The following is a 26,388-nucleotide window of genomic DNA, read 5'->3' as shown; positions in this document are numbered from 1 at the left end:
AACAAAAAGGTCTTGTCAATTTCTGGCATTTTATGCAGAAATCCTATAATTGTATGTTATTATATCTTTTATTTCCTCTCAGCTTAATCTGATCTTCCATTGTGTGTAAACCAAAATACATCAAAAGATGTACATGGAAAGCCTCAGTCACCACTTATTATTGCAGCAACCATCTATTAACTGTGGAAACTTCAGGACAGACTAATGAGCTTCACTCCCTGTTCAGTAAATGCCTGCGCAGGTAAGGTCACTGCTAGTCAATGTTTTATCGTCAGCGGCGGTAACCAAACTCTAGGCACGTATTTCACACACTTTCATTACATTAAGTGGCAGACATCCCACTGCTCCACTTGGAGACAGATCATCCCTGCCTCTGCTGTGTCTCTGTCTGTCAGCTGGATAAGTGGCCTGTCAGGGTTGCTGTGATGTATTGGCTCGCTCCCTCTGTTCCTCTATCTCTCTCTCTAAATTCCCTCACTCACTCAGCCTCTTCTCTGTCTTTCTGTCTTGTTTTTATCTCTCTTATGCTTCCCATTCTACCCTTCTTTTTTCCATCTAACCATCCCTCCCCTCTCGTCCCTCTCTTCTGCTGCCACTAATAGAGTCCTTCCTCCCTCAGAGAGCTCTAATCTCAGTGTACATGGCATAAGTGCAAATCAAATGTCTGGCTGCTCTCAGTTTGGCTCCCACAGTGTTTTAGTAATCATTTTGGTCGTGTCCCTCTTTTTATTTCCATCACTACTTTGGTCCCTCAGCCTTACTGACCTTCCTTAAACCCTGTTTCTCTCTGCCTTACACTTGGCACTGACATCTTTAATGTCTTGCTGTCCCTTTCTGTCACACATCAGTTCAAAATTGCCTTCGGTTCTTTTTAAGTGTTACTCCGCCTACCCTTTGCACTTATATTCCCTCTGCTACCTGCTTTTGTCATCTTTTTATATCTCAAACCTCAACTTGCTCCTCTATATGCTCACTCACTTATTTCTGTTCTGCCTTGCACCCTTTTCCCTATGGGCTTGCCCTCCACATTTTCTCACTCTCTCCTCTTCCTGCTGCTCTCCTCTATGTTTGGTCATCCCATCTACTCCTAACTCTTTTGGTTTCTCTCTCGCTTTTCACTTTACAGTTAGCTCTCTGAGGTTGTTGCAAGCTATACTCGATGTTGACCTTACATCAGCCGTGGTGTGTGTGAGCAGTGGTCCTGGCTTGGTTGGACCTAGACCCCTGGGAGTCGAAGATGGCGCTTTGTATCCTCTCGGTTTCAGAGGGGCCCAGTGCCTCTCAACTGCTCTTGCTGGACTTCTTTTGCAGGTTGTACTACAGGGGGGGAATGATGTGTGTGTGTGTGTCTGTGTGTCTGAGTGTTTATGTGTGTTGTGTCTTTTCATGATTCACAAACTGATATCAGATGTCCATGTTATGCAGCTAAGAAGTCAGAGTTTAATATAGATAATAATAAATTGAATAATTATCAATATAAATAACAAAGTATACAGAAATGTTGATTTAGACAATTAAAAACAAAAAGCTTTAGTCTATCATCACAGAGAGACAAATGCTGATTTGACAAATTCACCTCTCTTGTGGTTTATTTTCACTCTACCCTACATTCTGCAGCCAAGTTAACATAAAGCATCAAATCTTAGCACATGACGTTGAAACTACCTTTCACAAACAACGTTTCATAGAAAATTAGATTTCAGTTGATGTAGCAAATGGCAAAATGCAACGGTACACATATCCAGGACAATCTCAGGTGTCTCCAAGATGCTATTACATGTAGCTAGCATACTGAGTATGGTTGCTAATAACAAAACTGGCAGACTAGTGTCCCCCTAGTATTCACCTAACAATAAATGGCTGAAGCACTACTTCTCCTGGGTGACAACCAGCCCAGAGCAAGAAGCAACATGGTGCAAAATATGAGTAATCCAGTGCACATACAAAGGCGGCAGAGAGACCCATCATCAAAGAGATTATAAAGCAGCTTTTCTGTAAATGTCTGCTGTTCACTGAGCTCCAACATTTGTTGATTCTTTCACAGACCTTTGATTTTACAGTCTCCTGAACCTGGTAATTCTTTAGGATCAAAGCAGTGCTACTGCACACAATACACAGGTGCTACTGCACATAAATATGAAGCACTAAAATGCTCTATCACACAATCCAGTGTATCGGCAGCTACATTCACTACCATCAGTTAATGGACAATCTGAACAATGACACAATAGGAAGTCCTATTTTTCTCTATGACTGGAGCTGGGATATTGTGAATCAATGTATAATGAGTAGCTCAAGTATGAGTAGTATTTTTTAGATTGTCTTATCCATACAGTAGCAAGAAATGAGAAAATTATGACCTAACTCAAGACCCTAATGAATACCAAAAGGTTTATGGTGAAACATTTAGATATTGAATCTGAGATTCAAGCAGTTAGAGTGAAAACAAATATCAGACTTGTAAAAGAGCCACATACATTTTTTCTTATGAAGATCACTCTGTCCTTGTCTTGGCCAGTTGAGTTTGTATTTGGGTATGAATTGTTCCCACTCATTGATGTCTAACCTGTCAGTTGTATTAGTTAGTCTTTTATTCTACTAGTGTTGGTTTGATTCTGATGAGAATAAGCAACTTGACAAAAGGTTCAGACCCATTGCTTTGAATTTACTCTTGTATCAGTAGTAAATTTAGAGTTAAGATTAATTGGGAATTCTTGAACCTGCATATATTCAGGAGTCATCCAGACGCACATGGGTTATAGCTTAATGATCATCATTAAAACCTTACTGCCAAGACAAATGTGTTAAGGACAGAAAAAAACATCCAGTGATGTGTTTAACTATCAATGTACTGTCACCATCAGTGAGAAGTATTCAAAATGATGTTCAAACCGGAGGAGGTGTCAAGGTTGTTGAGAGATGGAAACCTTATATAGTTAAGTGGGGTAAGCAATAACCTGGAAAAAGCTCCTGCTAATGAGTTGTAATGCCACTGGGCTCATTTTGATGCTCATTTGCATGCAAAATGCAGCTCTTCCAGTGCAGTGGCCATTACTAAACCTTTTGGTTATCTTAATGATATAATAACTCAGAAACTTTAGAGATTCCTACTTTAAATATTAATACTTCCATCATAATGGGTAAACAAAGTCATCAACATATTTGGAAAAATAGATATTTATATTGTTGCATTTGACAGTCTAATCTGGATGAAATATGCAAATTATGTTATAATTGGGTTTCACCGTATTTCCCTTGCCTGTGGTGCAGCATGCCAGCCTCCAGTTCCACACCACTGGCATTTCTTCTCTGAGTAAAGACTGTAGTGCTGAACTGAGCCTCAGCTCTATGGTTCAGTGCTCTGTAGTTTGCTGCTCAGCAGCTGATATGAGTAACAGTTCCCTCCTCTCTCCTCTTGTTTTGCTCTCTTTTCCCCTTGATCCTCCGGCTTAGTGGCAGTGAGAAAAACTGCAGCTCCATAGTCTCTCCTCTCCTCTCCTCTCCTCTCCTATCCTCTCCTCTCCTCTCCTCTCCTCTCCTCTCCTCTCCTCTCCTCTCCTCTCCTCTCCTCTCCTCTCCTCTCCTATCCTATCCTATCCTATCCTATCCTATCTTATTCTATCCCTCCTTCCTCTTCTCTGCCCACCTTTTGACTCTCCTCTACTCTTTCCTCTTTCTCCTCACTTTCTGTCCCTCACTGTTCTTTGCTCTCATGTCAACCCCTCCTTTCTTCCTTGTCTCCTCATGTGCCCTCTTCTTATCTGTCCTTTCTCTTACCCATACCCACTTCACCTCTGTTGCCCTCTCATCCCCTCCCACTCATCCTCTTTTCTTCTCCTATCATCTCTCCGCCTCAGGATTAGGGTGTACCTCTCCACTGTCATCTATATACCCGCCTGGCCTACTTCAGTATTTTTGGACACTACATAGTGCTCACTGCTAGCACTGCCACTGTTGGAGAGACATACATTATTAAAACCTCACTCAGTCACTCTCTCCCTTGTTCCCTTGTTCTCTCTTTTGTTTCTGGCTGCATCTTTGTTCATTTGTGAGCGCGTGCGTGTGTGTGTGTGAGCGCACGCGTGCGTGTGTTTGCATGTTGTCCATGTTGGTTTCCTGTTTAATTGTTGTGGCATTTATGTCCAGTTTTGCCAAAGTCAGAGTTTATCATTTGCAGTGATTACATTTTGGAGTGAGATGCTCTTTCCTTCTTTGCTTTTTATTGTATACTCAACTTATCTCTCAAGTTTCATTCCGCTGTGTCTCTTTCTCCCCAGAAGCATGAGCTGTTGCTGAGAGCCTCAGTCAACTGTCTGAGCTCCCTGCTGGGCTTCCTTCAGAGGAAGAGTCCCACCACAGGTATCAGACAGAGATACAGTTTGAAATGAGCATAGTGTTAGTATTCTTTCTCTTATTATCTTCAAAACTGTAGCGTGTGTTTGTTTTGTCTTATACATTCCTGCTGTATGTCTTGAGGTTGTGACTTTTCACAAGTTTTCAGACATAAATGATTTTCAGTAACTGCACCAGGAAGAATAGAGCAAAAAAAAGGGGAATTGATCTAAGTTTGGCATCCTGTGTTGTCTTTTTTATCCTCCCTGGGTTTGTTTTGTGTGTGTGTGTGTGTGTGTGTGTGTGTGTGTGTGTGTGTCTGTGTGTGTGTCTGTGTGTGTGTGCGTGTGTGTGTGTGTGTGTGGACGCGCGTGCGTGTGTTTGTGTTAGCAAAGTACATGGTGTGTCAGCGATGGAGTCGATTCCTCCTCCACTGCCTGCTCAGCTCAGGCGAGAGCTTCCTCCTGCACCCTGTCATTCTTAGAGTCATCACACTTGTGAGAGGCTTTACACATGCACGCACACAGACAGCTCAGGTCAAGTAAAATGTCTTGGGCATAGTTCTGAGTAGTAATGAATATTCAGTTTTAAGTATCAAAAGTTAATGAAGGTAATAAAAACATTGAAGTAGTATAAGAATTTGAATTACATGGGTAATGATGGTGAACACAGTACAGCGTTACACAGGCTGACAGAGAACAACACATGGAAATGAAAGAAACATAAGTACTATGTTTTGTGTCGTGAACTGAAATTCGAAACACTTGCATTAAGCAAGCAAAAGCATTAAGATTTTTATTGTTGCCTTGATCCTCGATGCGTTATGATTATGTGTCTCCTTATTCTTTGTTCCTCTTCCTCTTCTTTTCTTTCCTCTCTTCACACTGTGTTTGTTAATGACCTCACCTGTGCATTCTGCATTTTTACATGTACATCTGTCTTTGTTTCTGTGTTTGTGTTCTCCACAGCTCCTGCAGCATGGCAGTAGAGCTGTGGTGTGGGAGCCTGACCTTCTCCAGGTGATGGAGGCTGTGGAGAGGAAAGGGCTGAAGGAGCTCAGCAAGGAAGCAGCACAGGCCCTCAGGCTGCTTCTTACAGAGGTACTGAACACACATCTACGTTCACACAGAATAATGTGGAACACACTTTGAAAACATTGTGTGGATTCTAACAACACTAAGATGCTACATACTATCTCTCTTTATTTATATCATTATTTGAATGAGTGAAATCAAAAAGAAATCATTCATAAATTCATACACAGCTTAGTATCGGTTGGGTTCATGAAGTGGCTATATTAATTTCAAATTTGTATTTATTTTCTGTAAAGCACGACACAGGCTGCTAAATATTAACATAACAGGGGAAATGTAGACAGGAAAGACAGGTTGCTTTATGCAAATAAAATACCAGCATTTTGCACAGCAGCACTGTGGTAGCAAAATGCAAATTTGATATGAGGGTGTGGGGACTCAATCAAATTCACATAAACGGTTGAGTAAGGGTTTCAGATCAGCATTGTAGTTCAGAGGTCACCAGTTTGGTTTGAGAGGTGGTGAAGCTCAGGTGTGGCTCCTGGATCCCTGCCCTAGCCTGTGCCTGTTGGCTGGAGTGGATTCCTCTGCCTCCGCAAACACATGTTATCTTGCCTGTTTGGCACTGGCCAGGGACTGCCTAGCACTTTGGCTACTCATCAGCCCTCTCCCATCTTGTAATGGTACCATTACAAAAATGGAAGAATTATTATTGGTCAGACATCCTAATCGAAACAAAGCAAAGAGTTAATGCTCTCTCGTAGGGCTTGTCATTGACATTAATTCAGCCCTAACTCAACCCCAGCTGGTAGTAGTTAATACTCTTCGGTGTCCAGAATCATTGGTCAAGCTGGCAGTAATGATCTGAATCTGGCCACAGAAAGACTGTACCCTGTTTTAGTGTAGTTGAATCTATCAGTTACATGTTGAGCAGATTGGATACCGTTGTGCTCTTGGGCCACCATTATACAGAGGGAGAAATATTTTCATGAGAAAACATTGGCTTTTAACTTAAACCATATCCTCTGCTTCACAATTTCAGCAGTAGAAATGATGAAATTGAGGGTTTGATATATTTGACTCTGGGACCTGTGATCACTGATCAAAAGTTTATAAATACAATGTGAAATAAATTACCACTCCTTAAGACAAGCAGAACAAGTCAGGATGCAACCGACTGGTTAGCATTTAGGCATTCAAGGAATAAATGTATAACCGCAGTGAGGCCTGCCAAGCCAGGATACTCTTTGAACTCACTGTCTAAACTCTGGAAGCCAGTCAAATTCTACAAGATTAAAGTCACTGCCTCTTTCCCTCTTGGTATTGAGGCTCATGACTGTAAAGCTTTAAGTCACAACGATATCTGTTCAGCTCTCTGTAGACATTTTGTTGCCGCTGGCCATTTGTTTGAAGATAATTGCACACAATCTCCTGCAAATACAAATGATGTGGACCTTGTCTCTGAGTCGTACTCAGCCTTTCACCGCTGATTTTGGAAATAAGCACTACTAGCCATGGATGCAAAAAAGTCGGTTTCCGTGGTGAATGATTAATGAAACTCTTCTGTAGTTGCTGTGCATGTCCATCACAGATTAACTTTCATCTTAATGATCAACGATTTAAAACATCAAATCAACTTTCCTTAAAAAAGTGACTCTGAAATTAGCATCTTATTCCAGTGCTGCTGTTTCCTCTGCCACGAAAATAGAGCCGTTAAGGTTTGCATATTGTCATTTAACAGATATATTATTCAGAAAAGTGTTATGCCACACCAAAACTGCAATCACAAGAAGTGTTGGTGAGAGATGTAGAAAATGTAAATTAATTATTAGTTGCACAAATCATGAAAGTGAATTGAGCTGAGTAAGTGATGAAAAGCAAACTTTTCTCAACTCTGATATCTACTCTGCTCAGCTGATGTGATCACATTCATGGCACAGGTTTGTTGTACATTTTATATAACTCATCAAATCACACTAAGTGTCCCCAGAGGAAAGATGGTGTTGTGTAAGCTGGCCTCAAATGCATTCACTGTCTGTGAACATCGACATAAGTCAAACATGATGAACCATGAAGTCTTTGACATTACCCTTGTTAGCTTTGCAGCAGATGCATAAAGCCCATCTTGGTTTGCGTTAAGACTTATGAAACATAGAAGGAACAGCAGCCACATCAGATTGCTTACCTCGAATTTGGCATCTTATGTAGGACAAGAGACACATTCAACACATTCATACTGAAAGTAGCTCAGAATCAGAGCAGTGACAGAATGATGGCACACGCTGCAGCCCCCAGTGCAGAGTGTGCCAGGGAATCATGAACTCTATTGGCGCGCGTGCATGTGTGTGTCCCTGTGTGTCTGTGTGTGCGTGATCATGGGCGCTTTGTATGTATCTCTGTGTTTCTGGAGATATCAAGGCACTTCAGGGGCAGCAAGGTTTAATACCTTTTGATCTGCCTGTGGACTGAAGTTAAATCCCTGAGTTTGTAAGGAAGTTCTCTATCCACATTTGTCAGTGATCTAGTTTCAAATCACTGTCTTGTTCGCTCCCACCCTTGAGTCCTGACATAACCATTAAATGAGTGTGTCTGTGTGTGTGCATATATTTCTATTTTTGTGTGGATGAATTTTTGCTTTAAAACCAGCATTGTTGGACAGTTTTGCTTTGCAAAGACATTTTGGTCCTCACAACTTCAAAGGGCTGTCTGAGGGTTAAGACTTGGTTTTAAGGCTGCAGTTGGAATTCAGTTCATGTCATGGTTAGGCATTTAGCTCTGATGGTTAAGGTCAGCGTAAGGGGCTAATGAATGCAATATGTTAATGAGGGTCCTCACAAGCAATTCAAGACAAACATGACTTTGAAGCTTTAGCCCCTGGTTATTTCCAGTCCTCCAGTCAGATTCTTTATACATTTGCTAATGCTTATCTTCCTGTCCTGACTTTATATACAACTGTATGATCCAGTGCTGTTAGGGGTTAGCAAGGGAAAGCTCCAGCCAGCGCTGCATACTTAGGTGGTTTGTCAGATCAGAGCTCATCATAGGGGAGAGTCTTTTTTCATAATTTCTCCTTACAACTCCCCCCAGACTCACCCATATCTCTTTTATTCTTCCATATGCCTTTCACTTCCAAGTCTATTCTGTTTTCCAACCTATTTCTCTGCTTCCTCTCTCTTTTTTTGCCCTCCAAATAGTTATCACCCCACTAACTCCACTTCATTCAACTCCCTTTCCCCTTTTGCTCTTTTCAATTACTGCACGGTGTTGAAACACTCTTTTTATTCTGCCCTTTCCCTCACCCGCCTGCTCCTCAAAATACCATCCTCTAGAGTCCCTTGATAGGAACTGTTGCCAAATTGAAACAGCTTTAACTTTGAGTGCCTCACTCACTTGTTGTGTATAAAGATCCAGCAATTCAAGTTCTCTCTTTGGGAACTTCTTAAAGCCCTAGGTTTGTTTGTTTCTACCAGCCACATATAGTCAGTTGTTCTAGTTGTTTTTTTTTTGATATTGTAGAAAGTTAGATTTCCATCTCTTTAAATTATAAAGCAGGTCTAGGTGCTAAATTAATACTATGAATCAGAAATATTCAGAATCTGTGCCTTTAAACGAGCCATCAGGACTTCCATAAGGTTGTGATGTCACAACAATACACTCACCACCCCTGTTGTGCCCCCAGCACAGGTATGGTTTTAAAACATCAGCAGAGCTGCTGTGGTGACATGGTGGGGGTCTTAAAGAGACGGGCACTAAAATGGAACATTCAGACAGAGGGCAAATAGATGTGCTGTAACAATGGATAGTGTCTTTTTCGAACATTAAACCATGTAAATATTTTCTACAGGACACCCAAAATTAAAGGACTAACTTATATATGAGAAAAATATGTGACCATTATCATATCTTCTGGTGTAGCCTTGTTGGTTTCAACTAAAAAAATCGTTCATCAAAGTCGTATGCTGAGCTGATTTCTCTGACAGATATTCACAACCCTGAGGAACTGAAGTAGACATTATGCATTCTGTCTGAACCTGCTGTCACACTCAGGTAATCCACACCAGTCCAGACAAAAAGGTACAAGGAGTCTTTCATCCCTTCAGCCTTCAACATAGTTGCCTACAGTTGCCTACAGTAAGGCCAAGAATGATGATCCCTTTGATCATGAGGAAGATGCTAATAATTAAGGATCTTAGTTCTTTGATAATAATACTTGTGCTGCTGCAGCTCACAACAGTATGATGTTGATATGGCTGTAATTCTTCTGTGTTGTGTCACAATTTGACATATTCTGTTGCCTTTTCTGTCTGAACTGATGCACAGGACTTTATAATTCCAATATTTTTATGTTAAGTAGGTGCATGTTGAATGTTGGACACCATTTTAAATGTGCAGCCATCTGCGCTTTAGACAGGATGTGAGGATCAGAGTGAGTGATGGTGATTAAGTAACTCTGGATTCACTCACGTACACTGAAGGGACCTTTAGTTGTCACTGCACCTCTGACTCCTGCAGGGTAGCTCATCAGTTGCAGCTCTGTATTGGTACTTGGTGGTTCTGCATAAGCAAGATTGAATAGTAATCCTTGTTTTCTAAGTCTGCATTTCTGTTGAGACTGCTCACGGCTGCTCAAGATGACCTGTGACAGTTCGGAAGTGTTTTCTCGTGATTGTGAATGTTTTCTACAAGATTTTCAATTCCCTGTTACTGTTTATGGCAAGTGTTCATAGTTTCTTATTGTCTCAAATGTACTGTTACATCTGTGGTTGAGCTCTATTTGCTGCTTCACAGCCTTTGTACACATTTGTATCTATTGCGCCTGTCTCAGTCTTCTGAAATAAATTGTTTTGTTTTGTGTGGTAGAAGAGATTCCTGTCTTGCTGACTTATTTAGCACTCTGCAGATCCCGTGTGTGTGTGTGTGTGTGTGTGTGTGTGTGTGTGTGTGTGTGTGTGTGTGTGTGTGCATGTTTACGTGTGTGTGTGTGTGTGTGTGTGTGTGTGTGTGTGTGTGTGTGTGTGTGTGTGTGTACGTGTGTGTGTGCATCTTTACATATGTGTGTATGTGTGTCTCCCTCTGGTCCCGCTTGTATGATGTAACTTAAACTCAATTTGCCTCTCGTCAGCTCACCCATGGTTTGGTTTTTTAGGTGGTTTAAATTGTATTTCCTATAGTGTTCAGAAAATGTCATCAGTTGTAAAGGGGAAAAAATACAACAATAAGATTATTTTCCTTGATTCATATGTTTTATTTCTTTTTTTATACTTGAGGCTTTGTCCTCTCATCTCCCACTTCACTGCCTATTAACCTTTAGTCCTGATATTGGCTTTATGTCCTGCGCTCTTCCACTCCTGTTCTCTTCATTTCTTCATTGTCCTTTCTGTTGTCATCGCTTCCTCTTTATCCTGCCACTTACCCCTGCTATGTCTCTATCCCTTTTTATCAGCAAAATAAAAAGCTTGCTCCTCTTTTGTTCACTCAGATCCAGTGCACCGTCCTGCAGTCCCCACCCACAGAGGATCACATGCAGAGAGTGAGAAGTATGATAGAGTCCCTTGGCCCACAGGCATCAGCTGAGAGCTGCAGTCCCAGTCTGCCTTGCAACGCCCTGTATCCCTCACCTGAAGTGAAACACACTCTAAACTGCACAAAACACACATGGACTAACATACTTATGCAGGCGCATGCACTCTCACCTGTAAGGCAGCTACAGCTCACACCCCGCAGAAACCTTAATCATGCCTCTGTAAGTATCTGACAAGTGTTATAAAAGCTACAACATATGAATGCACTCCTGAAATGTCAGCAGAGAATCTTCATTGATTTTTTTTCTGGTGATTTATTGAATGCCTGTGTTGTGCTTTCTCACTTAATCTCCTCGAAAGCGTGTTGTATAACATGGCGTTGTTACTGTATTTCAGTCAGCGTTGGTACTTAAGGGCCGAGTACATCTGTTGTGCTGATTGACTCCCTCTCTCACACACATACGCACACACACTTATTCCTTTCACCCACCCACACACTCTCATATACTCAGTCTATGTCTATTCAGTTTGATATCAGCTCTGTTGGCTATTGTTATAATATAAAAACAGTCATGTCCCACTAATAGTAAATAAATATGCCCAACAACTGTGTTTAAAGCAGTAAAATGATACAAAAAATACTAGTTGGAACTATTTTATGCACAGTAAAATCAATGTAATTGAAACCTAATTATAGTTTCCCTTTTGGATCATTCCCTTCCAAACATTAGCTATATCACATGTACACACCTACTCTGTCATTTTGCTTCATCATTCCTTAACTACCACCTTCAGCCATGTTGGAGATGTGTCCATTTGTCTGTCTGACTTTACAGTGAAAGCAGGCTGATGTTTCAGCAAACTGATTATACTATGCCGATGTTGTTATGCCATCAATTTGGCTACTTATTTCTTGTTCAGTCATTGTTACATTTCATTAATTCCTATAATTGTGTTTACGTTCTGATCTGAAGGAAGCATCAGAGTGTCTGTGCTTCTTTCTAGGGCACATAATAGACAACACAGTCAGACACCGATGCTCACTCGCAGTTTTTATGTTTACATGTTGAGTTTTGAAACTGTGGCGTGATAGAAATTGTCGAGCTGAAACTACCATTCGTGTCATTTATTATTTCTCTGTGGATTCTGTAACAAGTCTTTAATTCAAGCAAAGGAAGACTACTGTTAAATTAAAATGCTGCGAGTTCCAGGGGTTGTGAACAAAAGCTTGAAGGACACGTTTGCCGATATAAAAGCAGAAATCACTATGTGAGAATGGGTTTGACAGTGGCTGTGAGGTGGTCAGGGGAAGCAGCTGTTGCTTATGTGCTTGGGCAGTGTTAGTAATGGTGGCAAAAGTATGCAGAAAATCTGTGGTCATTTTTTTTCTCAAGAGGATCCTTAACTGTAATGTACACTGATGAAATTATTCAAATATTCCAGGAAGCTAACAAATGATAAATAAATGCATTTCAGGTGTTGTTTCAGTCAGATAGAACAGGTTGTCTTGTACTTCAGTGACAAAGTGAATAAGGTTTTCTTTCTTGGAAATATGTACTCTTAAGCATTCACATCACCAAAGCAATATGCTTTAAATAATCATCACGTACAGATACAGAATTGCAATTCTAAATTTACTGTCTTAATATCGCCCATGTGTATATATAGAGCTGCACAACAAAAGCTCAATAGGGTAGAGATCTGGTGGCTGCGTGGGCCACTCCCTCATAGACTGTTCTTCCCTAAATAGTTCTTACATAGTTTGGAGCTGTGCTTTGTTGCAAAAACACAGTGGTGATAGCCTTCCTTCTCAAAATCCATTTAACCCTGTACAATTCTCCCAATTTACCAGCACCAAAGCAACTCCAGATGGCCTTGAGCACTCCTCCATCTTATCATCACTTGTCCTCTTGTGCAACACAGCCTCCCATTTCTCTTTCTATTTTGGTTAGAGCTGTGTTGCACTGTTCTGTAGTACACACCGTTGAATGAGATCTGCAGTTTCTTGGCAGTTTCTCACACAGAATAGCCTTCTCGGCTTTAAGAATAGACCGACAAGTCTCAGAGGGTAGGAGGTTTTTTTTTTTTTTCCCAGGCCATTTTGAGACTATAATCAAACCCTCAATGATAATAACTACCCCAAGGATGGCCGATTTTATTGCTTTCTTGATAGTTTTACATAACATATTACACAAAGGTTTTCTAATGCTTAATTGGCCTTTCAGCAACTGGGATAAGCTAACAGTGTGCCACTGGATCCTCAGCACACCTACATTCCATCACAAATCAGACAGTCTAACCCTAACCCAGTTAAAGAACATGAACAGTGTATGGCCTGTATTTGTTGTTCAATTTAATGTTAATTTAATTTAGAAAAAAATGCCTTTGTTTCCAAATTACGGGCATTTTTTAGCAGTATTATACACTGATATATACTGTACACAGACAGGATAGATAGATAGATAGATAGATAGATAGATAGATAGATAGATAGATAGATAGATAGATAGATAGATAGATAGTGTTTGTTTGCATGGTTAGCAAGTTGTCAGCACTGAAGCATCATTATTTCAGAGAGAGCACATGAAGGAAACGGAACGCAGCCCATGCTCTGGTGGTGTGTCTCTTTAAACCCTCCGTGCGGAAACAACATCCTCCTCCTCCGTGTTTGAGCGCCCGCTGGCTGTCATTTGTCCAAGACGATCCAGCCGGTGCGATCGTGGCGCTGGCAGAGTGGAGGAGCGAGAGCCGCATGTAAATGAACACCTCCACCTTCGCGTCGCTGTTACCTGAGGATCGATCGGGACAGACGGACTGTCCCGTCACCCCCTCATCACCGAGCTGACCTCAGACGTCTTGTTTGGAGATAAAGAGGTTAAACTGCACTACTTTGGAGCAAAAGCTGCCGGATAATCGCTGCCGTGTGGCGCCGCCGTTTCTCGATACAGCACGGTGAGTGATACGCGAGTTTCGTGGCTCCAGTGTCCAGCGCTTTATCGGTTTGATCTCCGGTGCTGGACGCCGGTTGATGGATCCGGCGGCGGGGCATACAGCCGAGATGACAAGCGGGATCGATTTGTCGAGGAGCGACTTCAAATACTTGGTTAATTCCAAAAAGCACACCCCTTGAGGAAAATCTTATACGTATAAACGGGATGTAACAATGCGGAGTTGTTCTATATCACCAGTAGATGAGGTCTTACATCACAGCTTCACAATTGACGTTTAATTATGGGCTGAAAATTGAGCAAATTGACTCATCATTTCCTGTAGACAGTCGCGCGGCTGAAGGGGACGCGGGTCAGGTAGAGTACATGCAGTCAATTAGGCAATGTGTGATTTATGGTCCACATGACAATCTTTATCCAGACTCTGCCATCATCATCACCATTACGCATGTCCGTGGCCATGCCTCTGCATGAGTGATAACCAAAGGAGAGCCTGGGAGATCGAAGCGGAGCGAGAGAGGATGTGTCAGTCCTTGAACCTCAAACCTCCCACAGCAGGCTGGCAGCCTGAGGGGAATCTAGATCCACTCCTGCTGCACATCCAGAGCAATCTGATAAGCATCTTGTGTGCTCCATCCTCTGAGGAGTCACTAACACCTCAAGGGTCAGTTTTACCTCTCGAAATGAATGTCACAGAGTTGGTTAGTTTACAGTGTGGACTGCTTCCCACCGTTGATTAAAGATTATTTTCAAGATATTTGTTTCCTGCTCTTTTCCCCCGGGATTAGAGAAATTGCAGGTTGCTGGTGCGTGGAAGAATATCAGATCCGTGTTTTCATATCACAGGGAATTCCAGCGCAGAGTGGAGCTATCTTCAGGGGTCTGTAGTATGATAAGTTGTGGTAGCCTACAGATCTGACAAACCTGGAACCTGGATCTCCCACACAGGAAATCAGACTTCAGCCTCTCCTGCCATGGCAGATTGTTGTTGGCACAGAGGAAAAGTCTCCTCGGGCCAAGAGATTTACATGAGTTTACGGCTCCAGCGATAACTACTCTGCCTTCAGACCTCCCCGCGGCAAACACACCTCATCCAACATAAGCGCCAATCGGGAAGAGGCCCTCCCGCCTTGGATACAGAACATCAGGTCTTGTTGAGAGAAAGCCACCCGGTCCAGGATTCAACAGGAGCGAATGTGAATGTGGACATCTTGCGGAGCAGCTGTGTTGTATACATTCTGTGCGCTGGGCAGATCTGTGTATGGCACAGGCTGTTTCTACACTTCAAGCAAAAACGCTGGGGGAAGGAGGGTTGATCTCCTCGCTGCTCTCTCGAGTGGATCTAAATATCTGTCAGACATCTCATTTCTCCCTAAGCAGCGCAACTAACATTGTTGTGTTTCATAGTCAACCCCCATCTGGTCAGGCCATGGCCAAATGTAATCTGATCTCAAGACGTCAGTGTAGATTTTCCTACGTCCTTTTAAAATGATGGGCCTGTGTAATCAGGGTTGCCTGCTTACAGTTAATGGATGCATTTAGACCCTCATTCCTGTGCTGCCTATTCCACATTAAGGATGATTTATCCGCTGTTAATGTCCTTCTTGCACTACTTCTTAAAGTCTCAGCACTTTGCCCTATCGCGTGGAAACGTTAACAGCTCCAGGATGTATGTGTTGACTGCATTAAATTGTGCCAGCGGCGATAACCTTTTTGCTCATAAATATCTGTCAGAGCGACATGGCTGACTGCTCGGAAGCACACAGGACCATCAAATACCCCGACGAGCCGCTGCCACAGGAGAGACAAGGCCCCCTTTCCTTAGCTGTTATCTAGAAATATTGAGGCTTTCGACCAGCACTTAAGGATATTTAGTGCGGCATTTCTCAGAGAGCTGGGAAGCTACCCAAAAGATGTTCTCAGAATGCACAAATTGGCCTTAATCGAACATTGTCTTCACTCAGCTGTCTTCAGGAACACTTGTTTCTGCTGACTCTGTGAGAAAAAAAAAAGTTGTCCTATGGTTTTATTTTTAAATGAGACACTTCGGTCCGCAGAGACCAACACTTGAAGCCAAAGTGGCTGAGACAACTGAGGGAAGTTTGAAGGCTTCGTTGTCAGTGCCGTCTTTTGCTGATCTGGAACAATATCTTGAGATCTACCTCACGATTTCTTGAAGCGTCGTCAATCTTTTTCGCAGGCTGTGGCGTAAAAGCAAAGCTGTTGTAAAGCAGGAGGATGTTTTAGTGTGAAATGATCGCTGCTGGTCCATGTCGTCAGCGCTCTGAAGAGGGACATGTGCGTCTGTATGCCTCGGCGCATATGCGTTTCCCCTCTGATATGAGTGAGATCTTTAAAGGGGCTCATCTAGTCTAAATTAACATTCACACCCTGAGACGTTTCCTCACTTCCTGGTCCTTCAGATTGAAAAAAAAAAATCGGCAGCCAGCCTTGTAAAGATTAATTCTGTCTGTGGAAAAAAAATCAAGTCCCTGGTGCTCATTATCGTCTTCCACAGCCACGTGCCCCTCCTCTATCTTGCACTCGCTCTCCTATCTGTGCGTCTTTCAGTTTCACTGCTGTGTCTTAGCAAAGTTAGATGAAATATTCACCAGGAAAGCTGTTGTTTCCCGCAGGGTCTTCTACCCTCCGAAAGCTTCAGCGCCCCTCCCCTCATGTCTTGTTCTCCCCCGGTTTCTCACAAGCTGCCGCTCCCTGCATGCCCCCGTCACAGCCCCATACCCCTCTGGTAGTATCATTGATGGAGCCCTTGCTAAATTATGCATGAATTATGTGAATTATGTCTTGTAGCTTTTCATCAACATTTCCCCCTCTCTCCCTCCAGTCACTTCTGTTTTCTGCCAATGTTTTCTTAAAAATGTGACTTTCATCAAATTTTTATTCGATGAGACCCTATTTTTAGCTGTTTATTCATCTTCTCACTTCATTCCCCTCCCTTTCAAGTGTATTAAAAGCCTCTGAGGGAAAGGAAGTTACAATTGGAGAAAGAAGTAGACCAGTGCTTTGATAGAGAGACCAGCATGAGAGAGGAAGCAAGAGCACGGACCGATTCTGCTACAGCGATTGTAAAAGTTCCTCCGGGGATTATACAAGTGCCAGACGTCAGATGTGTCCTTTTAAAAAGGAACATAAGGAGCCCCTCTTCAAATGCCCGCTACCCTCAAGTGTTACACATTGACCACTTATTCCCAGCATGTGACTCCATTTCACAGACTCCAAAAGTATCACCAGAGAGAGAGAGAGAGTGAGCCTTCCCAGCAGCTTTAGGAGAAGAAAGATGGCTGCATGAATAAGAAAACATTTTCAGTGAAAGCTCCGTGTTTTCAGATGAAATCAAAAGAAAATGTGTTCAGCTCGACCATCAGAATCGGAGAATGTTTCAAGGAAACGTGCAGCCTTCCATCTGCAGCCTTAAACTAGTGGAAAGTCGCACAACTCTGTGGCGATATTTTGATGTGTAACAATGTGTCATGCCCCTGGTGGTCTGTCATCTGTGTGTCCAGGAGAGCGCCTCTCTGCCGACCCCTGCTGACCATGCCGAGCGTGTGTGCAGTGTTCCTGGCCCTCGCCGCCGCCACCGCCGCCCTCAGCTCTGCAGACTCGGACGCGCACAGACCGAGACACGACTCCAACCTGGAGATCTGTATCCTTCTTGCTGTTTAGTGTGCCGAGCCGCTGCCAAATGCACAGGCGAGTCGCTCGAGTGTGAACCTGTGCATGCTCATGAATGCATTGCTGTGCCTTTTTTTTTTTTTGATGTGACAGATTGGGCGCATGAGTTCGCGTCTTCATGCGAGTTTTGCCCACGCAGAGCGCGTGTTTCTTCCTGAGCCGCTCTTATCAGACAAGCGGCTGTTTGAGACCAAGAGGAAAGATCAGCTGAACGCGCTGAAGAATCTGGTCGAGCTGAATGACATCAATCAGCAGTACAAGATCATAGACATCATGCTGAAAGGACTCTTCAAGGTAGTGTGTGTGTGTGTGTGTGTGTGTGTGTGTGTGTGTGTGTGTGTACACAGTCTGTGGGCAGCAGCAAAATCAAACATAGACAAGACCACTGATATATTAAAAAAAAAAAAAAAAAAACCCAGAACAACATTTAATTCTAAGAGCTCAACCTTCATACTCTGACTCATTTCCTTCTGTTTCTTGAGAGTTTGGGTTGGGTGGGGGTTAGAGGGAGTTGCTGTTGTATTTCTCTGTTTCAACACATCACAAAAAGGGGAAAACAATTTTAGACAAAAAAAAAAAAGCAGATTTGTACTTTGTGATTGATATTCGTAAAAATTCTCATTTCCAATAAAGAGTATACAGTAAGGCACAAAAAGAGCTGAACCCTGCTCTGTGCAGATTGAAGGATAAGAGGGCCGGCAGCTCTAGCAGAGAATTGAAAAGCTTTGAATCCAGCGATTACAATCATCGGCATGTTTCCTCGCATTCATTTGAATGTTAATTCAGACTCTGCCTCTCAGAGTGCCATTCAGTCACAGTGTGCCCGTAGCTTTGCTTTACAGTATGCCTCAGTTTCCCAGAGGATTGTTATCTATGCATCCGAGTGCCTCTCAAGGACAACTAGCATAGTGAACCTTCAGTGGCTGGAATGCATTGTCAGCACTTCTATGATGCTGTGTGTGAGAGAGAAAGAGAGATCGAGTCCTTAGTAGTGCTCCTACTTGTATCTCCAAGGATCAGAGATGCTGCACTCAGTCTAATCTCAGTCTGCGTCTTTTTGTTCTCAGTGTATCTGTCTTCTAACCACAAAATGAAGTGTGAAAAAGACGTGTTTTGTGTGAGTGTGGATGCACCGACTCTTCTAAGCACAACTTTAAAGGGGCCGTTCATCCCCAAACCTAAAATGTGTTTTTCCTCTTACCTGTAGTGTACTCATCCGTCTGGATTGATTTGGTGTGAGTTGCAGTGTTTTAGATATCAGCCGTAGAGATGTCTGCCTTCTCTCAAATCTAATGGAACTAGATGGCACTTGGCCTGTGGTGCTCGTTGGGGCATGTACTTGTGAAAGCTCAAGATGTTAAATTAATCACCCATATCGGCTAAGCTGTAACGTCAGCCAGCCCCTTGTCTGTGATGATGCACGCTTCCTTCTGCACAATGATCGGTCCATGGAGGGTTTTGTAGAAAAAATGGTTCCTACATGAAACTGCTCACAACAAAGTCTGTGGATTATCTTGAGTAATTTCTGAGTCTCGGAGTTCTGATTTCCAATAAGGGACATTGTTGTTGAGTTTATCAGATGTATTTGTTTGGCACCACAAGTCAAGTGCGATCTAGTTCCATTATATAAAATAAAAGGCACACATCTCTATGGCTGATATCTCCAGAGCTTTCCAACTCCCACTGAAACAATCTCGACAGACAAATAGCCCCACAGGTAAGAGTGAAAATATGTATTTCAGTAACGTGACCCCAGTTTAACTTCATTATCTAAGCCAATTCTTTGTTCAAAGCCTGATTTTCTTGTCTGCTCAGATTCATCTGTGAAGTCTTGTTACACAGATTCACTGCATCCCCGAACTCAGCAGCGAACATGAACATGAAGCTTTACCCCACAACACCTGGGTGTTAAGGTTTTTTTAATTTTTTTTTTCAATCTTAAGGTGTTGGAGGACTCGAGACAAGTCCTGGTTGCGGCCAACATGCAGCCTGATGACCCTTTCCCGATGGACGATAAGATCAAAGAAGGTCTGATTCACTTTTACACCTTTTTCTCTCCCTCTACTCACAGATACCTTGTTACTTAGCAGCATCTCTGGTGTGTCTTTCTTTCTCTGATTCCGTCCTCTGTCTTTCTCTGTCCTGTGCACCCGCACCTGTTTCTAAGAGCTCCATCTCTGTCAGCCTTTCTTACCCTCATCCTCATCCTCTTTTGTAGCCAGCGGGTGCCAGTTATATCAGCCTTCTCTCTTAATGTTTTCTCTGTCTGCTGCACTCTTCCCTTCGCTTCATTTATTGTTCTTGTTCTGTCCTCCTGGCTTATTTTTCAACCATTTCCTTCTTTCGTCTCTCATCAGCTTATTCCCATGTGGTGGAGAATACAGCATTTTTTGGCGACGTGGCATTGCGTTTCCCTCGGATTGTCCACCACTACTACGACCGGAACTCCGACTGGGGCGGCCTGCTGCGTTGGGGGCTGAATTTCTGCAACCAGACGGGTGTTTTCACAGGAGGTGCCCACCAACATGTCCTCACACTTGTAAGACCAGACTATCAACTATCCTATGCTTTCGCAGTTCACTGAAATCCTCTGCAGCAAAAGCGTAAAGAGAACGTTCCTTTGAATACTGACTGTAAAAGCCTTATTTGACTGGCTGAATTTAAATAATCTAAATAATTTGTGACATCTGCATTCAGCAGAGATGCATTGTTCATGCTTCGATTAAGCTGTTAAAATGTGAACCGTGTTTAAAATGTAATGTGGTTACTGGGTAAAAGTTAAAGCCTTGAAAATGTGAAAACCGGTAATTCTGTACCTGCCTGTGAGGCTGCACTGGTTTAGAATATTACAAATCTGTTTAGTTTCTTTTAGCAGTTGTCTGTATGTATCCTGAGAGAAAACTAAGATATAATGATCAGCATCGAAGTTTGCGGAGAGAAATCGAATTCAGTATAAGTACATGGTGAAATGAGAACCTGACAAAACACTGCAATAAAACAGTTAAATGCATTGAAGCACACAGTGTTGTCTAAATGTGACTGCTGCAAGGACATGACACAATCATCATAGTTCAGGTTATACAGTAGATGAGCAGGTCTTAGTGCAATCTGCTGTCATGTCGATGTCTCATCACTACAAAATGTGTGATGTGCCATCGAATTTGTCCTTGGCATATTGTGACCTTTTAAAACTTAAAAGAGCAGAGCTGATAAAATGGTATTGCCTGTTTAATGTGTGGGTTAACGAACTAAACTCTTGCAGGATTAATCTGTGACTTTAGCGATGTGCCAAGAGGATTATATTGTGGATTAATTCTGAGATTTGAAGCCGCAGCAGCTACTGCCCTGAAAGTGTGCATCCAGCCCTGGCTTGTACCTCAGTAACCCCTCTCTTAGTTTCTGATCTTTTCCTCTCTATTTCATGAGAAAGTGAGAAAAATGAGATATGATACTAGAGACGAAGTGTCGATTTTGTCTGCAACTGCTTTGCCAAATTGCATTTAACTGCCTTTTAGCTGTAGAATAAGTGATGTGACAGTATCTCATTTTCGTTCCTTATCTCGTTTGAAGAAATGATAATATGCCCCCTTGCACTCTTCTCTTGTCATCTGTCTTTTCCACTCATCTCACAGATGTCACAGGAGCTGGGAATAACAGAGAAAGCCCCGGACTTTACAAACCCATACCGCACAGAGAGAGACGATGTGAGTAACATGCATAAATTTGGTTGGAAATCCTCCATCCTCCCTCCTCCATCCAGATACACCCTCACAGTAGTAACACAGACAGATCTGTTTTTTTTTTTTTTTTGTACGTTTTATCGTCCAATTTTGTAAAAGAACAGTTGTTGAAATAATATTATCTCTCACATGGCCTCGATTTAAAGCTCTCTCTTTTTCTCCCTCTTTCTCGGCTCCTTTAGGTGCTTCACACTGCCGAGGCTTTCCAGAAGATCCTGAGGGAGGAGGAGAAGAGAAGGAGGAAAGAAGAGAAGAGGAAAGAAATCAGGAAAGGCCCTCGCATCTCCCGCTCCCGCACCGAACTATAGCGCCGCACCTCAGTGCATGTGGAGAGCAGAGACCAAGAGGATGGAGCATACGCACAGTCCACAAGGGGTGGCTTGACTTGTAGACTCCGATGACAGTGAAGTACAAAAAGCCAGGTGCTCTGTTGATAAAAAGAGAGAGCAGCTCACAAAAATGTAAAGTTGAAGAGGAGGTTAGTCAGTTTCTGACAAAGGTCTGAATCACTGTACACCTACTGTGATTTGTAATTGGAGAATCTAGCGTTGGATGAGAGGTGAAAGACGTCTCCAGAAAAGGAGTTGATAAGGGAAACTAATTTTTGATAACTTGAGAATTACATAACTGTACTTTGGAATATAAATAAATTTTAGTATATTCAATTTGCTTCAAATGCACTGTGTTGTGTCTGGTCTAGATTTAATGTGTCTAAAACCCTTTGCTTCAAATATGTGTGGTTGCCAAATATAAATTTGACCTCATGTCACTAAATTCAGCCTGTTTCTGATTACGTTATGCTTGAATTGATTATGGGGTATGATTTCTATTATTGTTTATTTTGTTGTTTTTGCCTTTTTGACAGATTCCAAGAGGAATGTTTGTAAATCAGCTGATTTATGGTCTTATTGCTACTCAGAGTTTAAAAGACACAACATGTGTTCTGTTTGAATGAAGGACAGTATAATGGCATATGTCTAATGGGTTTCTTTTTTTTTTTTTTTTGTCTCTTTGAATAATTCTAATTTTTACCACCATCAGAGGGCATCATTTATGAATTTATTTTTTACCATTACACCCCGGAAACTGTCAAGTCATTCCTTTCATACCGATTTCTGTAGTTTCAGTTTGATGACCCATAATACAATATTGTACCCATAGGAAAGATCTGTCAGCTAGAAAAAAACGTATATGACCTTTCAGCCCTGCACCCGTGTATGTGTTGAATATTTTTAGTTTTTTAGTCTTTTCTTTTTTCTTTATCTCTATTTTTTTTTTTTTTTAACCTTTGCTGGAAATTGACATATTTTAATGGTTTAGATCTATGGAATTGAGATTGATGTAATTTTGAAATAGCATTACGACTGTTATAAAAAAAAAAGAAAAAACTATATGTATATTCAGAGAAAGAATATCATTGCTGCAGACTGAACAAGCCATTTTGTTATCAACTTTAATGAAATAAAGTGACTCATATGTACAAAAACATATTCACGCAGTGTGAGTTTGTCTGTGAGTGTCACAGCCAGTTGTACAGAGGAGCCAACAGAGGGCAGGCAGCCTCCACACTTTACTACAACTAAAGTCCAATGTTTTTGTTTGGGCCGAACACAGAGCAGCCTCAGCACAACGTGTAGCTTTGGCTTCACTCAGAAGATTCAAACTACACATTAAATGCCGAGAAGAAACAGCTTCTCATCTTAAGACCGAGCCATGTCTTACACCGTGGAGTCGGGTAAGATAAAGTCATGACAGTTGACGTATTCGTCATAAGTTAGCAACATGCTAAAGCTAGCTTGTGCGAAAATGGCTAGCCGAAGTTGGCCGCAGTCCATTTGTGTTTAAAATAGCTAACTAACACAGCGTGCGTTACATCATGGCATTTTGGGATTAAACCTTGATCTCGCCATTTGATGTGTACTCTTCCTGTTGTTAAACATTGTATTGAAGTTGTTTATGGGGGGAAAGTACTAGTTACTTCCTCAGCTCACTTGTGTGTAGCGTCTGTCAGCTAAACTATTCAGTTGTTTTGTTTCTGCCCAGAACCTTCCTGTGAATCATTTGACATTTCAAGGCGTGTTAAATGTCACATAAACGCTTCGTCTTCATTAGCAATAGCAAGACAAGACAGCAGAAGTCCTTGATTGTCTCAAAATAAATTAGTGATACAGTGTTTTCTTGTGAGAAAACCAATCAATATGAATTATCTATAGTGTCAAATAGTTAGATTTCTTTTGTGCATTTTTTTCCACCAGGGAATGAGGAGGAGAGAAAGGAGCCAATCAACATGAAGAGCGAGAAGGAAGAGGAGGACTCTGAAACCCGATGGGGTGAGGAACTCAGGCTGGTCCTCATCGGAAAGACCGGATCTGGTAAAAGTGCATCTGGAAACACCATCCTGGGCAGAAAGCACTTCCTGTCGAAGATCAGTGCCAGCTCTGTCACCCAGATCTGCCAGCTTGGGAGCACAGACCTTACTGACGAAGAGGACATGCAGCAGGACGGTCAAACTGTCACTTGGAGGAGGATGAGGAGAGTCACGGTGGTTGACATGCCAGGCTTTGGGGACACCCACCTCAGTGTGGAGCAGATCCATGCAGAGGTAGCCAAGTGTGTGTCTCTCTCTGCCCCGGGGCCACATGCCTTTCTCCTGGTGGTGCCAATAGGACGATATACAGACAATGAAAACAAGGCTGCCTGCGAGCTGACCAAGATATTTGGGGAGGAAGCAGTCTGTCACCACACAGTGGTTCTTTTTACCAGGGGGGATGACTTGGAGGGCATAGAGATTGAAAAGTACCTGAGGGAGACTGCACCTCCGGGGCTGATGGCTCTGATTGACAGGTGTGGGGGCAGGTACCATGTGCTCAACAACAAAGACCCCAGTAACTTGGCGCAGGTTGAAGAACTCTTAATGAAGGTGGACAAGATGGTGAAGCAGACGAACAAAGGGTTTTATACCAATGCAGTGTTTTTAGAAGCAGAGGCTGCCATCAAGGAGGAGCAGAAAAGGATGTTTAGGGAGCGAGGGCAAGCAGAGGGAGAGGAACAAGAGGCAAACAACATGGGAGAGAAGGCTCAGCTGGCAAAACGAAGGAAGTGTGACTTGGAGTCTGATAGAGCAGAGGGCACTGATAGAGTATCACAAGGACCAAGGAGGAGGGAGTTGGAGAGCAGAGGTGAAGATGATTTTAGAGTGGAGAGATGGACAGAGGAGAGTGTTGTCAGCCCCTTCGGCCTCCTGAGAGACAGAGTTGAACGATGTAGGGACCGGTTCAGAGGAAGGCGCCGAGGCAGCAGCAGGGCTACGAACAGACGACAGTCTCACAGTTTGTCCTTGATGAGCATGAGGAGGGAGGCTGCGCTCTCTGCTAAGGTGCTTGACAGAGTTAAGATCCTTGTGGCTGCTGGAGCCACGGGCATGGCCGTGGGAGCAGTGTTTGGGGCAGTGGCCCCTTTAGCAGCTGCAGCCGGGGCATCTCTCATGGGGAACTCGGTTGGTTTTGCTGCAGGTCAGTTTGCTGGGATGTCTGTAGCAGGAAGCACAGGTGTAGGGAAAGCTGTGGGAGCCATAGTAGCTGCAGCCTCGGGTAAAACTGCGGTGGCTCTGGGGGCAGCCACAGGGGGAGTTCTGGGTGGTTCTGTTGGAGCTGTTGCTGGTGCTGAGGCTGACAGTCTTGGGGAAGGCGCTCTAGATGCCCTAGTGCAGGTTGGTACCATAGGTGCCTCTGCTGTGGGTGTGGCAGCAGGTGTAGGAGGCACCATGGGAGCTGGGGCTGCTCTTGGTGCAGCTCTGGAGGGAGCAGCACTCAGTACAGTGGCCCTCGGTGGAGCTGAGACTACATCAGTGGGTGTAGCCAATGCTTCTGTAGCTCAGAGTGCATTAGCTTCAGCAGCAGGACAGCATGCATTGGCCTCTGTAGGAAGTGTAGCTACGGGTACTGGGACTTCTCAGCTTGCTGCAACAGGAGCAGCCTTAGCTCAAGAGATGGCGGCAAATATCCCAGTGGCTCCTGGTGTTGTATGTGGGCTAACAGGGCCCAGTGTTGCATCTGTGGCCAGTAGGGTGTCAGACCCCTGGCTGGCAACGTCACGGGTCCTGTCCGCAGTGGCTGAGATAGGCAAGGCTGCAGCAGGCATCGCCCTGGCTGGCGGTCTGGTAGTGAAGGTGGTGAAGGAGAAAGTCAGATGTGGCACAGGAACGGCAGAAGCCAATTACTCAGAGAAGTCATCTTATGAGGTCCACTGGAACAAATAAATACAAGCTAAGACCAATGAGATCCTGTTCATATTTCTGTAGCCTCCTGATGAAGTGATAAACTCTACAGTAGCTACCCTCAGTGAGAGATATTGCTGTGAAAATGCAAACGACCTCTATTATGCTGACACCAGTCAGAGCAGTGTAATATAAAACAATTTCATATGAACAAGTAAGAATGCAGAAATTGAGATTGCAAATGGTGGTTAGAACTGAGTCTGGTGAATGAGCTCAGTGACATTTATGATGCTGTGTGGGGTGAATAATAAAGACTGACACAGTCCTGTGATACATGCTTTATACCCCTTTTTATCAAACAGTTTGTTATCAATTTTCATAAGGTTGTGATTTTATAAAAAAATAAATAAAAAAATAAAAACAAAGAGAAGGAAAATTGGCTGCTGAAAGTGTTGGTCATCACAGTTCAGTTGAATGAATTTCAGGAGTATTCAATTAAACTTTTTTTCTTTTGCCCTTTCTAAAGAAGAATTACCCAACTACAGAAGAGACAACAAGAAATGCTCTTAAGCACTGTATAGCATCTGCAGGGTGGGGTTAATGTGTTAATGTAATTGATTACAGGCATGAGGTTTAGAAAGGAACAAATGTAGGCTACTGCACTTAAAATCCCCAAGTATTTTTACTCACAAATGGCACTCAGTGGTTGCATTGCAGTATTTAATGTTTCCCACTCTGTATCGTGTAAACTAGACAAAGGTTTTTCAGTTATGCACTGTATTAACACTGGTTCTGACTAACCAGTACCACCTGCTTTTAACTGCAGTGAATGTGTCATAGTTACACTGATGTGTTCTTTACTTTGTTGCTGTGAAATAAACAGTACTCCTTCATGAATAAACA

At 42.8% G+C, this 26,388-nt stretch overlaps 3 protein-coding genes across 8 annotated transcripts in view; all 3 read left to right on the top strand.

The window, feature by feature from the left end:
• Nucleotides 1–12,388, top strand: part of LOC119013439 (meiosis inhibitor protein 1) — a 50,947-nt gene extending 38,559 nt beyond the window's left edge. For 3 of the 6 annotated variants that reach the window (XM_037087977.1, XM_037087976.1, XM_037087979.1), the window contains 5 exons: nt 1,127–1,311; nt 4,278–4,359; nt 4,723–4,829; nt 5,301–5,432; nt 10,846–12,388. In XM_037087977.1, coding sequence (XP_036943872.1) covers nt 1,127–1,311; nt 4,278–4,359; nt 4,723–4,829; nt 5,301–5,432; nt 10,846–11,121 — 782 coding nt within the window. In that variant the 3' untranslated portion in view covers nt 11,122–12,388. Of the gene's footprint in view, nt 1–1,126; nt 1,312–4,277; nt 4,360–4,722; nt 4,830–5,300; nt 5,433–10,845 lie in introns of those variants that run through there. The other 3 variants (XM_037087978.1, XR_005072748.1, XR_005072749.1) reach the window with 3 other exon arrangements.
• A 1,132-nt stretch (nt 12,389–13,520) lies between these two features.
• On the top strand, nt 13,521–22,755 carry LOC119013442 (coiled-coil domain-containing protein 134-like). The gene is made up of 7 exons (XM_037087981.1): nt 13,521–13,840; nt 17,361–17,500; nt 17,702–17,823; nt 19,473–19,557; nt 19,887–20,068; nt 21,162–21,233; nt 21,452–22,755. The coding sequence occupies exons 2-7, from the start codon at nt 17,392–17,394 to the stop codon at nt 21,575–21,577; spliced, it is 696 nt and encodes a 231-aa protein (XP_036943876.1). The 5' UTR covers nt 13,521–13,840; nt 17,361–17,391; the 3' UTR covers nt 21,578–22,755.
• A 55-nt stretch (nt 22,756–22,810) lies between these two features.
• Nucleotides 22,811–26,382, top strand: LOC119013440. Its single transcript, XM_037087980.1, has 2 exons — nt 22,811–23,004; nt 23,525–26,382. The coding sequence occupies exons 1-2, from the start codon at nt 22,983–22,985 to the stop codon at nt 25,525–25,527; spliced, it is 2,025 nt and encodes a 674-aa protein (XP_036943875.1). The 5' UTR covers nt 22,811–22,982; the 3' UTR covers nt 25,528–26,382.
• The last annotated feature ends 6 nt before the right edge of the window (nt 26,383–26,388 follow it).

Source organism: Acanthopagrus latus, chromosome 23 (genome assembly GCF_904848185.1).
Source record: "Acanthopagrus latus isolate v.2019 chromosome 23, fAcaLat1.1, whole genome shotgun sequence".
In the NCBI taxonomy this organism is placed as follows: Eukaryota; Metazoa; Chordata; class Actinopteri; order Spariformes; family Sparidae; genus Acanthopagrus; species Acanthopagrus latus.
The sequence above is the reverse complement of the archived record's forward strand: the minus strand, read 5'-3'. Positions and strand labels throughout refer to the sequence as shown.

Bases quoted from the DNA above. Each gene is read 5' to 3' on its own strand.
- LOC119013442 (XM_037087981.1), top strand. From the start codon at position 17,392: ATGCCGAGCGTGTGTGCAGTGTTCCTGGCCCTCGCCGCCGCCACCGCC. The intron at 17,501-17,701 runs GTATCCTTCTTG...CGCTCTTATCAG, and splicing joins CGACTCCAACCTGGAGATCT to ACAAGCGGCTGTTTGAGACC. The intron at 17,824-19,472 runs GTAGTGTGTGTG...TTCAATCTTAAG, and splicing joins TGCTGAAAGGACTCTTCAAG to GTGTTGGAGGACTCGAGACA.
- LOC119013440 (XM_037087980.1), top strand. From the start codon at position 22,983: ATGTCTTACACCGTGGAGTCGG. The intron at 23,005-23,524 runs GTAAGATAAAGT...TTTTTCCACCAG, and splicing joins GTCTTACACCGTGGAGTCGG to GGAATGAGGAGGAGAGAAAG.